The following is a 12832-nucleotide window of genomic DNA, read 5'->3' as shown; positions in this document are numbered from 1 at the left end:
CTTGAAGTAGTGTACTGCGTTCTGGGACGCAAGACTGCCCAAGGCTGGCCAGACCGGAGACCAACCTACACTGGCCGGACATTCTGGTGTTCGAGCCCAGACCCCGTACGGCAGGGTCAGCAGGAGTGTATGTGTAATCTAGGGTATCGCAGTTGCTTTATGGTTTACGAAAGCTCGTCTCGGGGGTTGCGCACAAGGCGGAACCCGTTGCCAAGGGTTATGCTAGAATTTGAGGGATGCGCCACCAGATCGCCGGGGGAGAACGACTGAAGAGGCTCGTCAAGACGAACGAATGAATGCTGGACTGTGGGAAATGACTAATCGCAGGCGACGAGCGACGAACGTACTATGTAGAGTGTTATTTCGGGCAACGTCTCAGAGCGAGCTGGCACCCACGCACACCAGATCGCTTCTGTGCACCGGGAACAAGAATTAATGGAAATCGGGGACCGCGGCTCGATGCGCTGGCAGAGTTTCAGATGCAGGACGGCATCGAATCGGGTCCCGAATCTTCGAGTTGCCCACCCACAGCGGCGGGGATTGTAGCTTTCTGTTACCTCCCTTGCGTATGAGCGACTTGCGCCGTTGCGGTGCAGTGTATCCTGCGGGTTCTTCTCGCCCGAAGAGGTTCCCTTGCCGCGGTCCCCACTGAGCTGCAGACAGAATCCAGGTGAAGCTACCCGGTATGCACTCCGTACCCTAAGCGTGGACATGTTACGCGATCATTATCCTGTTCATAGTATAGGCGGCAGGCAAACATTCGTGAGCCCGACTGCCCATCTTGATTGCCCGGGAAGGATCCTTAGCCGGTCGGCCGAACATTCGTGATCCTTGGACAGAGCGCTTCTGGTTCTGGGCTTCCATTCCGACCATCAAACCCTTGCCCGTTTTGAGTTGCCGATTTGCGACCCGCCTCCTGACGCGACGAGGCCATCGAGGCTGTTTTTCCGGCTTGCACACTAGCCCCCTTCTTTTGGATTTTGTGCAGCTGCTCGCCGGTAGATGAATGAGGCAATGGTGTAGCATGTATGACTTGATAGGTGGTCGGTCTCGAAGCTCAGACGGTTGCTCCTGCTGTACTTCGTACGCAAGTCCAGTACGGATCCGTACTGCAATCCGTACAGTAAGGATGTGCAGATGACGGCAAATGCGGTTGACGATCAGCGCCAAGCTTCGGTCCCACCCCTGCCCATCCACAGCGCTGACGATGAAAAGGATGCAGCATTGCATCCGCGGGGCGCGATTTGGCTGCGAAACTCACCGTGAGTTGATATGCACAGCTCACGTTGACGTGACGAAGGAGGGGTTGTCGTGCGGTCTTCAGACGTCCCTTCGCAACACGCGGAACGAGCCTTAGGCAGGTCAGTCGGACATTTTAGAGATAGCCCCATTCGCAAAAGTCAGTGGATGATCATAAAAAAACAAATAACCATATTTCCCAGAAATTATCATCCTCATAATAGACAAAAGGGCGGCTATTGATCATATCGGCCTCAATTTCGCCCGTGGTGCTACACAATGAATGGGTTGGTCCCCCGAAACAGCCCCGCCCAGATGGAGAGGTGCGGCCGCTAGTCGCGCCGCTGGCGTCAGTTGACCAAAACATCAAAACATCGCGTTTCTCTCTCGTGTTGCGCTTGCATTCTCACTGGTCGGCTTTGTTTGGGTCATCCAAAACGGTCTAATCCGCGTCTGATTTGTTGTGTTGGCTCGACAGACCAGCCATGGCAGGTCCTGCAGGAAGCGTTGGAAACACTCGCAGGCGATTCGGGGTGAATGGAACCGAACAAGACAGGCCGCCAGTCGCTGATGAGGCGAAAGCAGGACATTGCGAGGAACTCGAGGGCCTTTCACCACTCGGGAGGAGATGGCCGTCCGGTGGTCAGTAGGTCACGTGTTTTCGCGAATCATTGGCGCTGCAAAGTTGCCATGAAGTCGCGCGTTGGCGGCTCCGCATTGAATCTTGCAAGAACCCCATCACATCGCCACATAATTCAAAAACTTCTGAAAATTCATGGCTATGTTGGTTATAGAGGTGTTTATTAACAAATAAAAATGCAATTGAACCTATGCTGCGAATTTTGCAGAGTCTACAGGTCTTTGGCCTGACGTACCAAAAGTTTGGTTGACGCGACAGTCTGCCTGACCCAGAATTTTAAACAAACGAGCGTGTTACGTCATGGTAGGTGGGGCGGAAGACTTGCCCCGCGCAACCACCAAGCAACCAGTGGCAGGGATGGCACAGACCTCTAGTGCAAGGATCCACGACTGTGTTTACCTAGCCCTGTCACAACGTAAACAGAAGCCGCAACACGGCACAACGAGATTCCAGAAGAGTGGCTCTCCGAATCCACCACTTTCCCTCCGCTTCAAACCAACAACGGCCAGCCAGAGAAGGCGTTACCATTGCACATCTAAAGGCCACCTTTTCCCATGTGTGCGCTCGGAAGCTAGTGCTCGGCGCGCTGTTTCCACCGCGTCAAAACTTCTTTGCGAAGGGAGCTCTTCTTGTGGTCGTTATTACAACGGCTCGTTTGGGCGACTGGGCGCAATAACCAGGTTCTGCCTTCCTTCAACGGCACAACGTCAAGCAAACATTTACACATTGTTCATCCGCCTCCTTCGTCTTGGATCGCGAAACTTGACTTCTCTCCACAATCGGGCTTCGAGTGCCGCTTCGCCGCCTACCGCGCAGGGAGCTCACGGGTCCGCCTTTAATCCGCAGCTTCACGACTTTCTTGCAATAGCCTTTATGCAAGGTCGAGGCAATATTCGCCGCAGCAGAGTCTAGCAACATAGTTCAGACCCAATTCTCCAACATGGACGCAAGGGTAAGTTTCATGTTTTCTTTGCTTTTTCACTCCATCCATCACGAGCGGGACGCGACCTCGCGGTTTGAGCCCGTCTGACTTCCACAACTTTTCGAGCTCTTTTCCCTCCCCAGCACCGTTTCGCACAGTTGTTCAGGCACCAAGACACTAATCAAAACACCTACCCGGCCCCAGCGCCCACTACGTGCCGTCGCCGCCAATTCCAACAACGAGAATATCGTCTTCTCCAAACAGCCCGCCCATTACCGACAGAAGTCCGTTGGCAACCTCAAAGCAATGGCCCCGACCGGTGCGCTCAATGCCCCTCCAAAGCGAACCGCCTTTGGCGACGTAAGCAACACTGCTAGGGCTCGTGTGGTTGAACCCGCCGGTAAGGCGGGTACTAGAGAGACCGTCAAGCCTCGCGGCAAGGCAATTACCACATTAGTCAGCGCCCGAGATGCCCGGCTTGAGGATAAGGAGAACAGGAAAGGAGGTACCAAGGAGAACAGGTCCAAACCGACCGCAGCATCCAAGGGAGTCAGTCATGGCACTAAGCCTCAGCCGAACGGGGCCCGTCAGGCGGCAAACCCGACCTCTCGCGCGAACGCCAATTACGTTCCGACTGGAACTTCTCTTGCGCAGCCTCCGTTGCGGAACGGTGCGTCAAAGAAGACGACTGCAGTCTATTCAGACCGCAAAGAAGAGCAGGTGGACGCTGGTACCGAAGCAGTGTCTCCTGTCGATGACCTTGCCATTCCCGCGGTCAAGCCGGTTAAGAGCCCGCGCCATTACAAGAGCCAGCCACTGCTCCGAACCGAACAGCACAGGATGGGGTGCCAGGAGGCCAAGTTTCCAGTTCAACCCGAGAACGTCGTTGACGTTGAGGACGAAGGCGATATTGACGACAACGCGACGGAAGCGGCTTACGAGGATGCTGTCGAACAATTGTCACAGGGTGCCGAATGTGCTGTTCGGGGCACTCTTGCCGAGATGGAACAAGCAGACTACAAGAGCCTCCGCCGGGACGAGCACGACACGTCGGAGCAATCCAAAGCCCTTCCTGAGCTGCCTGGTGCGTCCGAATTGGAGGAATACTGGGATGAGGAGGAAGAGCAGGAACTGTACGATGAGCAAGGCTACACCACAGCACATTCGTACCGGTCGCACGGCGATAACACCACGAATGGCCCGACGACACTGCTTGCGCCGCACGTCACAGCCAGTGTCCGAGAAGAACTGGAGATGGCGAAAGCGTATGTTGCAGACCATCAGACCGAGGAAGAGATTGAGGAAGAAGCATGGGACGTCAGTATGGTGGCTGAATACGGCGACGAGATCTTCGAGTACATGAGGAAGCTTGAGGTTTGTGCCCCTCCCCCTTCTTTTTCTTCCCCCTTTCTTCCCTTCTTTTTTTTTATCCGTCCCCTCCCGTGACCAGTTACTGGCTTTCCGTGGTACTCCGTTGTCTTTCATGGCCGTTATCTTTCGTTGCTAACAGCTCCATGCAGGCACAGATGCTTCCAAACCCTCACTATATGGATGACCAGACGGAGATCCAGTGGTCGATGCGATCCGTGCTCATGGATTGGCTGGTCCAAGTGCATCACCGATTCTGCCTCCTTCCCGAGACACTCTTCCTTACCGTCAATTACATCGACCGCTTCCTCTCAGTCAAAGTCGTCTCTCTTGGGAAGCTCCAGCTCGTTGGTGCCACCGCTCTCTTCGTCGCGGCCAAGTACGAAGAGATAAACTGCCCGTCGGTTCAGGAGATCGTATACATGGTGGATTCGGGCTACACCGTTGATGAGATTCTCAAGGCTGAGCGTTTCATGCTGAGCATGCTGCATTTCGAGCTTGGGTGGCCCGGCCCCATGAGCTTCCTCCGCCGCATTAGCAAGGCGGACGACTATGACCTCGAGACGCGGACTCTTGCCAAGTACTTCCTGGAGATTACGATTATGGATGAGCGATTTGTCAGCTGCCCCCCGAGCTTCCTTGCTGCTGGCGCGCACTGCATCTCCCGCTTCTTCCTGGGCAAAGGAGACTGGGTAAGATGGCTGTCTACCCAACTTTTTTTCATTCAGATCGCTAACCATTCTCAGACTCTCGCGCATGTTCATTACTCTGGATACACCCTTAGCCAGCTGAAGCCGCTGATCAAGTTGCTTTTCGAGTGCTGCCAATACCCAACCAAGCACCACAGCGCCGTCTACGAGAAGTACGCGACGCAAAAGTACAAGCAGTCATCGACTTTTGTCGAGAGCAAGATCGCCAGCGGCCTCACGCTGTCTCAGTTGTTTGCTGGGGCAGCCCATCAGGACACCTCGTCCATTGTGGGTGAGGCCAAAACAAACCAATATCAGGCTCCCCGAGTCCTTATTCCGACCCACGGCTAGACACGCCCTATTACCAGTCAACACTTGGCGGCTTTTCTTTACTCATGTCTTGTCTTCGATGTACACATTTATACCCAACACACCTCCCTTTGGAAGATGGCATTGCGGCCCGTCCGGCATTTCCTTTTTTTTTTTCCCTTCGACCTTTCTACGGCCCTTCTACGGCCCATGCCGCTGCGCATTTCCTAACTTTCCACAAGTGGCCAGTCTCCACGACAGCAAAGGTTTTCTTTTGTTTTGTACCGTTTCCCGCGAGTAGCGGTCACATAGGGCATGTCGAACTCGCTGTTGCTGTGGCTCATCGACAAACAGCCGCATTTCTGCGCATCGGATCCTCCAGTCGACTTCGCCTGACACCGGCCCCGCATGGAAACATGAAGGGAACGAAGCTATCTGGCCGTCTTGGTCCCTGGATAACACGATCCGGCGCTCTACTTACTGAGTACACGACTCCCGTATGCTACCCAAAAAGAACAACGCAGCAAAATATGGCGGAGCGCAACGACGGCGATGGCGCCCATGACGAATTAATGCGACTTACGACGATTTCTTTCCTTCCCATGCAGTTCCTTGCCTTGGTCTCCATCTTTGCCGGATCTCGAGCCAAGGAATCAAGAGTTATTTGTCTACAAAAGGATCGGGAGGCGAGACTTTCTCGTGCTTGTTGTGGATTGGTGGTTACTCTTGTGCTCTCGGAATCGAACGGGACAGTCATGGCTGAATGATGATGAAGGTGTCCAGCTGCATGGCAGCATGGCGTTCAAGGTGGGATATGGGACCTGGGCGGTTCTCTGGGTGATGCTTTACACAAGGCTACATGTATACGTATCATTTCGCTACGGGTCATTCTGGCGGCGGAATCTTTCTATTTTCTTTTTTTTTCCTTTTTTTTCCTGCGGAGAGATGGGAATCGCGTTTATGAATAATAGAGATGGTAGACGGAATGCTTTCGCACACTGAAGAGCTCGAATCAGTGAAACAAGCCTGAGGTTGAGATTGATGTCGGGCGGCATGCACTCTGTTGATGGACGTCTCATTTCCATGATGATCGCCAGGCACAAGCTTTCCACAGTTGGGACCCCTGTGCTCCACTTTCCTCCAGGGACAATCTGTGTGCAAACGAAACGCCCCGGATGCCTGCGTATGCACTGCCACACCGCCTACGCCCGAGCCACAACCACAGCCACAATTACATAAGACAGCTCCCATCTTCGGAGAGGCTTCGGCCACAAACCCTGGGATGCGGGGACGTGATAGGTTGCCGCGCCAATTCCATTCTTTCTCGGCTAATGTGCCCCTGCTTGAAGCCGCATGCCAAGCCCCTGTTTTGTGGTCCCACTGCAACCTTGGACCTGCGAGACCGGATTGGATGAGGTGACGGAGAAAAAAAAAAAAAAAAGGCCGCCTTCGAATCCGGCGGCTCATCCGGGGCATCGTGGTTCCATCTTCTCGGACAGGCTTTCCGCCCTCTCTTCTCAATCCCAGCTCCAGATCCACTTTCTCACGAGATTGACTGTTCCAGTCTCGCCAATTTGGCTAAACTGTCCTTCTTGGTGCACATCACGAGCAGAAGTCATTGCCAGCCTTCCTTCTTTTCTCTTCGCGCGCCAATTAACGCAGCACCAGATTCGTGGTTCGGTTCTTTTTTTTTTTTCTTCCTCGAGTGCCGTTACCGCCGCTTCGCGATCTTTCCGCTCTTTTCCCACCGCACATTGAGTCACGGAAGCGCGCCGATCTTCGCAGACCCGCCGTGCTTTTCGGACAACAGTGTCAACGGTGCGGCGACATCTCTCTCCTCAACTAGACTGCGCGCAACCGCAGGTTCCGGAAATCCACCATGTCCAAGGCCGCAAGTGTCAAGGAGGCCGTGAAGGAGACGCTCGTCGGCTCGAAAGAGCCCGAGAAGTTTTCGGCGCAGACAAGGGCGCGCTTCCACCGCCACGCAGTGAAGGACCCCGAGACCGGAGAATTGTATCTCGGCCCGGAGCAATTCATCGACGCCATTGCCCCGCCGCATGAAGACTACGTGAGTCCCTTGCGCTGAGTTGCTGGCCAAATCTAAGGCGCACGTCACTTATAGCAATCCGCATGTAGCACAAGATCAAGCGGGAACAATACTCGATCCTGTTCCATGTTGCCGACCGAACAAACAAGGGCAGGCTGTCGCTCGCCGACTATGGGTACTTCGAGAACCTCCTCAGCAAGCCCGATGCCGAATATGAGATTGCGTTCCGCCTCTTTGACGTCGAGCGCCTGGGCACCGTGAAGTACGAAGACTTCCGGCGGCTTTACGAACTGAACAAGGGACCGGACAGCATCCCGTTCGACTGGGACTGCGAGTGGGCAAAACTGTACATCGGCAGCAAGTCGAACAGGCACAGCATGAACTACCAGCAATTCTCACAGATGCTCCGCGGCCTGCAGGGCGAGCGCGTTCGACAAGCTTTCCAGCGCTTCGACACGGACGGCGACGGGTTCATTGAGCCGGAAGAGTTTGCGACCATCATCCAGCAGACGGCCAGGCACAAGCTCTCGGACCACCTGCTCGAGAACCTGCACACGCTGTGCAACATTTCCCAGGGCAGCAAGGTGTCATACGCCAATGTCCGAGCGTTCCTGAACATGATCAATGAGATGGATCTGGTCGAGCTCATCGTCCGGCGCGCCTGCTCCAACAGCAAGGACGGCCGCATCACGAGAACCGAGTTCCTCAACCAGGCTGCTAAAATTACCCGCTTCTCCCTCTTCACCCCGATGGAGGCCGATATCCTGTTCCACTTTGCCAGCCTGGATGAGCCGTCGGGAAGACTGGGACTCAAGGACTTCACCAAGGTGTTGGATGCAGCGTGGCGGCGGCGCGACGAGGAGGACGACGGCCGCGTCGTTCCTGAGGCTCGATCCACCAGTCAGAATGTCTTGGCGCAGACCATGGAGTCGGCGTACAACTTCGCTCTCGGCAGTCTGGCTGGCGCTTTCGGTGCCTTCATGGTGTACCCGATCGATTTGGTCAAGACCCGGATGCAGAACCAGCGCGGTGCCGATCCGGGCCAGCGCCTGTACAAGAACTCGATCGACTGCTTCAAGAAGGTGGTCCGCAACGAAGGTTTCAGGGGCCTGTACTCGGGTGTCCTCCCCCAGCTTGTCGGTGTCGCGCCAGAGAAAGCCATCAAGCTTACCGTGAACGACCTTGTCCGCGGGTGGTTCACCGATAAGCAGGGCAAGATCCACTGGAGCGCCGAGGTGCTCGCTGGTGGCACCGCCGGCGGTTGCCAAGTGGTATGCCATTCCCGACTTTGGGCCCGTACGCCATGAGGGAAAAACAAAAGACGCTGACGTGGACTGTGCTGCAGGTGTTCACCAACCCCCTCGAAATTGTCAAGATTCGCCTCCAGGTGCAGGGAGAGGTGGCCAAGAGCGTGGAGGGCGCGCCGAAGCGGTCGGCCATGTGGATCGTGCGCAACCTCGGCCTGGTCGGCCTTTACAAGGGCGCGTCGGCATGTCTGCTCCGAGATGTGCCGTTTTCGGCCATCTACTTCCCGACCTACTCCCACCTGAAGCGGGACGTCTTTGGGGAGTCGTCGACCAAGAAGCTCGGCGTCCTCCAGCTCCTCACGGCCGGTGCCATTGCCGGCATGCCCGCGGCATACCTGACCACGCCGTGCGACGTCATCAAGACCCGTCTTCAGGTCGAAGCGCGTAAGGGCGACACCACCTATACGGGACTGCGGCACGCGGCCAAGACGATCTGGAAGGAGGAGGGCTTCCGCGCCTTCTTCAAGGGCGGGCCCGCTCGTATCTTCCGCTCGTCGCCGCAGTTCGGCTTCACGCTGGCCGCCTATGAGCTGCTGCAGAGCGTGCTCCCGTTCCCGGGCAAGCAGTCCGAGGCCAAGGTGGCTGCGGGCGTCGCGGAGGCGATGTCGAATCTCAAGGAAAAGGCCGTCGACAGCCCGTTCTACCGGTCCCGCAACGCTCTCAAGATCCTGCTCGACTTGGACGAGCACTTTGGGCGCACACCGCTGGGGCCCAATTCACGGGGCTGGAAATCGCTGCCGGGGTGGATGAACGCAAAGACGGCGTAGGAGGGCAGTAGTATTAATACCCGGGTTGGTGGTGGCAACAGACGAGGGTCGCACGCACGGAGCTCGGCCGGCCGGATGAGCGGCTTCGGTACCTAGTGGGGATCGGCAGGGGCCTGTTAGCCGGTCCCCCTTTCCAGACACCCCGCTCCCCTCCCTTTTTTCCCCCGCATACCCACGCGCATCAGTCGAAGAGGACGGGTTAATGCGGCTCAACCAAACTCGACGCACAACGCTGATGCCTCAACATTCGCGGGTGAGAGGGTTGCATAGGCCCTGGTTGCAGTGCATTGCCAGCCACCGGCCGGAAAGGAGGGACATACCAGGGCGAGGTTCGCAAGACGAGACCATTTGCATTGCATGTGCATCGCGGTAGCAGGCGTTATGGGTATTTCAGGGGTGGCGATTTCGTTTCAAGCACTCTCTTTTGTCAACGTTACTTTCCTTTCGTAACTTTTGGTTTGGAACAGTCTGGCTGTCGGGAAAAAGAGGTTGGTAATGATTGCCCGTTGGCTGGTTGCTGTCACATGTATTTCTGTATCTGTTGTTTTCTACACTGAGATTCGTTGCTTCTTTCCGTGTCAGTCAAGATAGGGGGGGTCTGGGTAGATAAAGAAGGGGGGGAGCGCGTACCATAGACGCTGCACACATATACACCCAGATATACAAAACAGACAGACAGACAGACAGACAGACTAGAGGTAGACGGCGAATAGATGCAATCGACCTTTCGGTTAGTTACAACCTTGTTAGCTCCGATCACCCATCTACCTGGACCTATTCCAATGTCAGCATTCCTGGAATCAAGTAGGTTTTTTTTTCACTTCCCGTTGCTCCTTTGCCTATTAATAGTCTTGCATTAGTGTCCTCCGCCTATCATCCTCGTTGTTGAAAGTCAAGTCTGATCCATTATCCGTGCGCAGTATACAGTCCCAGGCATAGAAAACTAATTAGTTTATCCGTATTCCGTCCCGACTTTCGCTTCCGTTTTCCCATTTCACCCCTCCCCCCCTCCCCCCCCCCAAAAAAAAAGACGGCCTCTCTTCTCTCGTTCTCATTCTCATTCTAATATCTTTTTTTTGGGTCCTCCCCGAGGACAAAGGGCAGACCTCAACCGGATCCCTCAGTCAACCGGATCCCTTAGTCGCAGTCGTCGTCGGCACCGTCATCCGCTCCTGCAGCCAGCCGAGGTACCCCTCGATCCCGGCCGTCGCACCGACGATGCGCACGCGCCGGACGCCCCGCACGTCCTCGAACGGGCGGAGCGCCGCCGGACCGCCGGCTTCCTCGCGTCCCCCTTCGTCGTCGTCGTCGCCTCCTCCTCCTGTGGCTGCTGCTGTTGCTGCTGTTGCTGCAGCTCCGTGTCCCGAGGTGGTAGACCCTCCCCGCCAGAGATCAAGGGTGAGGGACTCGGCGTTGCTGAAGGCGGCTGCGATTGGGTTTGGATATGGGCGGCCCGGCGGTCCTTCTGGCTGAGTGGCTGGCTTGCTGCGGTTGCTGCTGGTAGGAATAGTATTGTCGCCCGTGGCAATGGCGGTGGCGGTGGCGGTGACGGTGGCGGCAGAAGGGAGCGACATGGAAGCGGTTGAGGCATCATCGCCTCCTTGTTCCTCCTCTGGAGAGTGGGAGGGGGTAGCTGCTGCTGGGACTCCGGGAGCTGGGCTGCCGGGCCCGTCCAGGCGGACGCGGAGGTGCCATTTCCGGATCAGTCTGATGTTTGGGTTCGTCAGGGCCAGGGCGGTTCTCTTCCCCCTTCCCGCTTCTTTTTCTCCTTCTTTCCTTCCCTCTACTCCCGGTGCGAATGTGGAAGAGGAGGACTTGGGGTCGTATCCGACTCCGACGGGCGTGACGGTGGTGACCGGTCGGCAGGGAGAGCAGTACGGGTGGTAGAGAGTTGGTCGGGCGGTAAACTGGACCGGGTGGGCGGAGAAGGTGTTTTGGCCGTAGAGGATGGGGAGGGCCTCGTGATAGGTTTGTTTGTTAACGCGGAGGATTTGGGGGTGGAGGGTGGGCTTCGAGCTTGTTCCCGTGGGGGAGCCAAGGGCCCGCGAGGCGGCAAACGAGCAGCGGTAGACTGCTCGGAGGCTGTCGCGGGGCGGCGGCGGTGGGAGGACGAGGAGATGGGAGTAGATCTCGAGGCGGACCTCGAGCGGAAGGGTGAGGAAGGTAGGAGGATCCCTGGGCATTGTTCCCAACGAGAGCCTGCGTCAGATTGAGATACGGTTGTGGTCTGTAAAGTGATGGGTTGTAAGGAAGAGAAAACGCCAGCGAAGCGGCTTGGTAACAGGCTCGAAGTCGAGGTCCAAGCAAGAGCAGTAGCACTTTCAATCCAGATCAGCGCCGGAGATCGGCAAAGAATTCGTAACAAATTAGTATTATTGTGGTGCAGTTAAAAAGACAGGCAGAGGAGTTCTTCCCAACAATGACAGAGCGCACTCCTTGTCAAGCTAGTTTGTCAGTCACCAGTTAAGCGGTGAAGGCAAGCTCAGGGGGCCCCCTCTGCTTGGTTGCGAGTGCCCAGCTGTTTCGCCCCCATTGGCATGACGTCGGCCGAATCGCAAAAGGCAGCCTCCCCAGCCACGGGCGGCGCCGTTATCTCGTTTTGGACCTCGTCGGCGCCCGTGCTCAGCATGCCCACCCTGTCCAGCAAATTGGGACCGGAACAGCGGCGGCAATGCATGCCTGCCTATCCGTCGGCATCGACCAGGTTCTTGAGCGAGTCCTGATTTGTTCTTGGTGTCCCTACGGCATGCGAAATTATAAGTTATGAGCGAACCTGGTTTGGTGAGCTGTCAGGATTCGGACCGGTAAGGCTTGGGACTAGGATGCTGCATGCGCGGGCGCAGGCGGGCTCGGCATCTGCGGTGAGCTTGAACCGGGGGTGTAACAGTAGGAACGTTGCCAGCTGTGAGCTGCATGCTGCGACTTCGCAAGCCGCAAAGACTCCCCCATCGTTTGAGCGACACTGAAGCGACTTGCTGCTCAGTGAACATTCCTCAGTCATCCCATCGTGTCCTTGGTCAGATTCTGGTCGCTTGGTTCCCATATTCAACAGAACCGTCTGAAACTTAGTTGTGGGATGCTACACTACACTATGGCACGTGCTGGATCCCAAAACAAAAAACAAAGACGGGGAGAGGTCAGATGCGGGTGGGTGGGCCGAAGTATTCGGTATTAAGCGCTGATCAGTGTGGGGGTAACCCCGGTATTCAGCAGCTCTGGTAACGTTACGGAGTAGTGGTTGTGGGTTATCACCATGACCCGTGCCCAGTTCTTGCTAACCTGGAGAAGTTCCTGGTCTAGCCGGATGCAGGCTAGCCCAAGGGCCCTGCTCTTACTCGTTCCGAACACCAAGCACGGCAGATCGTCTTGGAAACCACACCCTTCTCTGCTTGTACAATAAATCCGGTCCTCTAATTATTGTATCCACTGCAGCGGATCTGCATCACAAAAAATCATCGGCGCCGGCGCAGACCATCAGCGCGCCGCCATCGACGCAGCATCGGAGATTCCTGGCCGCTCGCGATATCCCATCGGCGCTGCTACC

The 12832-nt window shown here is 56.2% G+C and overlaps 4 protein-coding genes across 4 annotated transcripts; 3 read left to right on the top strand and 1 right to left on the bottom strand.

The window, feature by feature from the left end:
* Positions 1-2819: 2819 nt before the first annotated feature.
* Positions 2820-5209, top strand: P884DRAFT_298379 (cyclin-like protein; the record flags this gene model as incomplete). The annotated part of the gene is made up of 4 exons (XM_069444599.1): positions 2820-2831; positions 3006-4175; positions 4322-4861; positions 4916-5209. The coding sequence occupies 4 exons, from the start codon at positions 2820-2822 to the stop codon at positions 5207-5209; spliced, it is 2016 nt and encodes a 671-aa protein (XP_069299449.1).
* Positions 4915-6244, top strand: P884DRAFT_115175 (uncharacterized protein). Its single transcript, XM_069437106.1, has one exon. The coding sequence runs from the start codon at positions 5254-5256 to the stop codon at positions 5932-5934; it is 681 nt and encodes a 226-aa protein (XP_069299448.1). The 5' UTR covers positions 4915-5253; the 3' UTR covers positions 5935-6244.
* An 802-nt stretch (positions 6245-7046) lies between these two features.
* Positions 7047-9288, top strand: P884DRAFT_298378 (mitochondrial carrier domain-containing protein; the record flags this gene model as incomplete). Its single annotated transcript, XM_069444598.1, has 3 exons — positions 7047-7235; positions 7304-8485; positions 8560-9288. The coding sequence occupies 3 exons, from the start codon at positions 7047-7049 to the stop codon at positions 9286-9288; spliced, it is 2100 nt and encodes a 699-aa protein (XP_069299447.1).
* Positions 9289-10412: 1124 nt separating this feature from the next.
* P884DRAFT_268417 (uncharacterized protein) lies at positions 10413-11471 on the bottom strand (the record flags this gene model as incomplete). Its single annotated transcript, XM_069442196.1, has 1 exon — positions 10413-11471. One exon carries the CDS (start codon positions 11469-11471, stop codon positions 10413-10415), a length of 1059 nt encoding a protein of 352 aa, XP_069299446.1.
* Positions 11472-12832: the final 1361 nt, after the last annotated feature.

Source organism: Thermothelomyces heterothallicus (assembly GCF_042370625.1).
Source record: "Thermothelomyces heterothallicus CBS 202.75 unplaced genomic scaffold P884_scaffold_6, whole genome shotgun sequence".
Taxonomy (NCBI): Eukaryota; Fungi; Ascomycota; class Sordariomycetes; order Sordariales; family Chaetomiaceae; genus Thermothelomyces; species Thermothelomyces heterothallicus.
The sequence above is the reverse complement of the archived record's forward strand: the minus strand, read 5'-3'. Positions and strand labels throughout refer to the sequence as shown.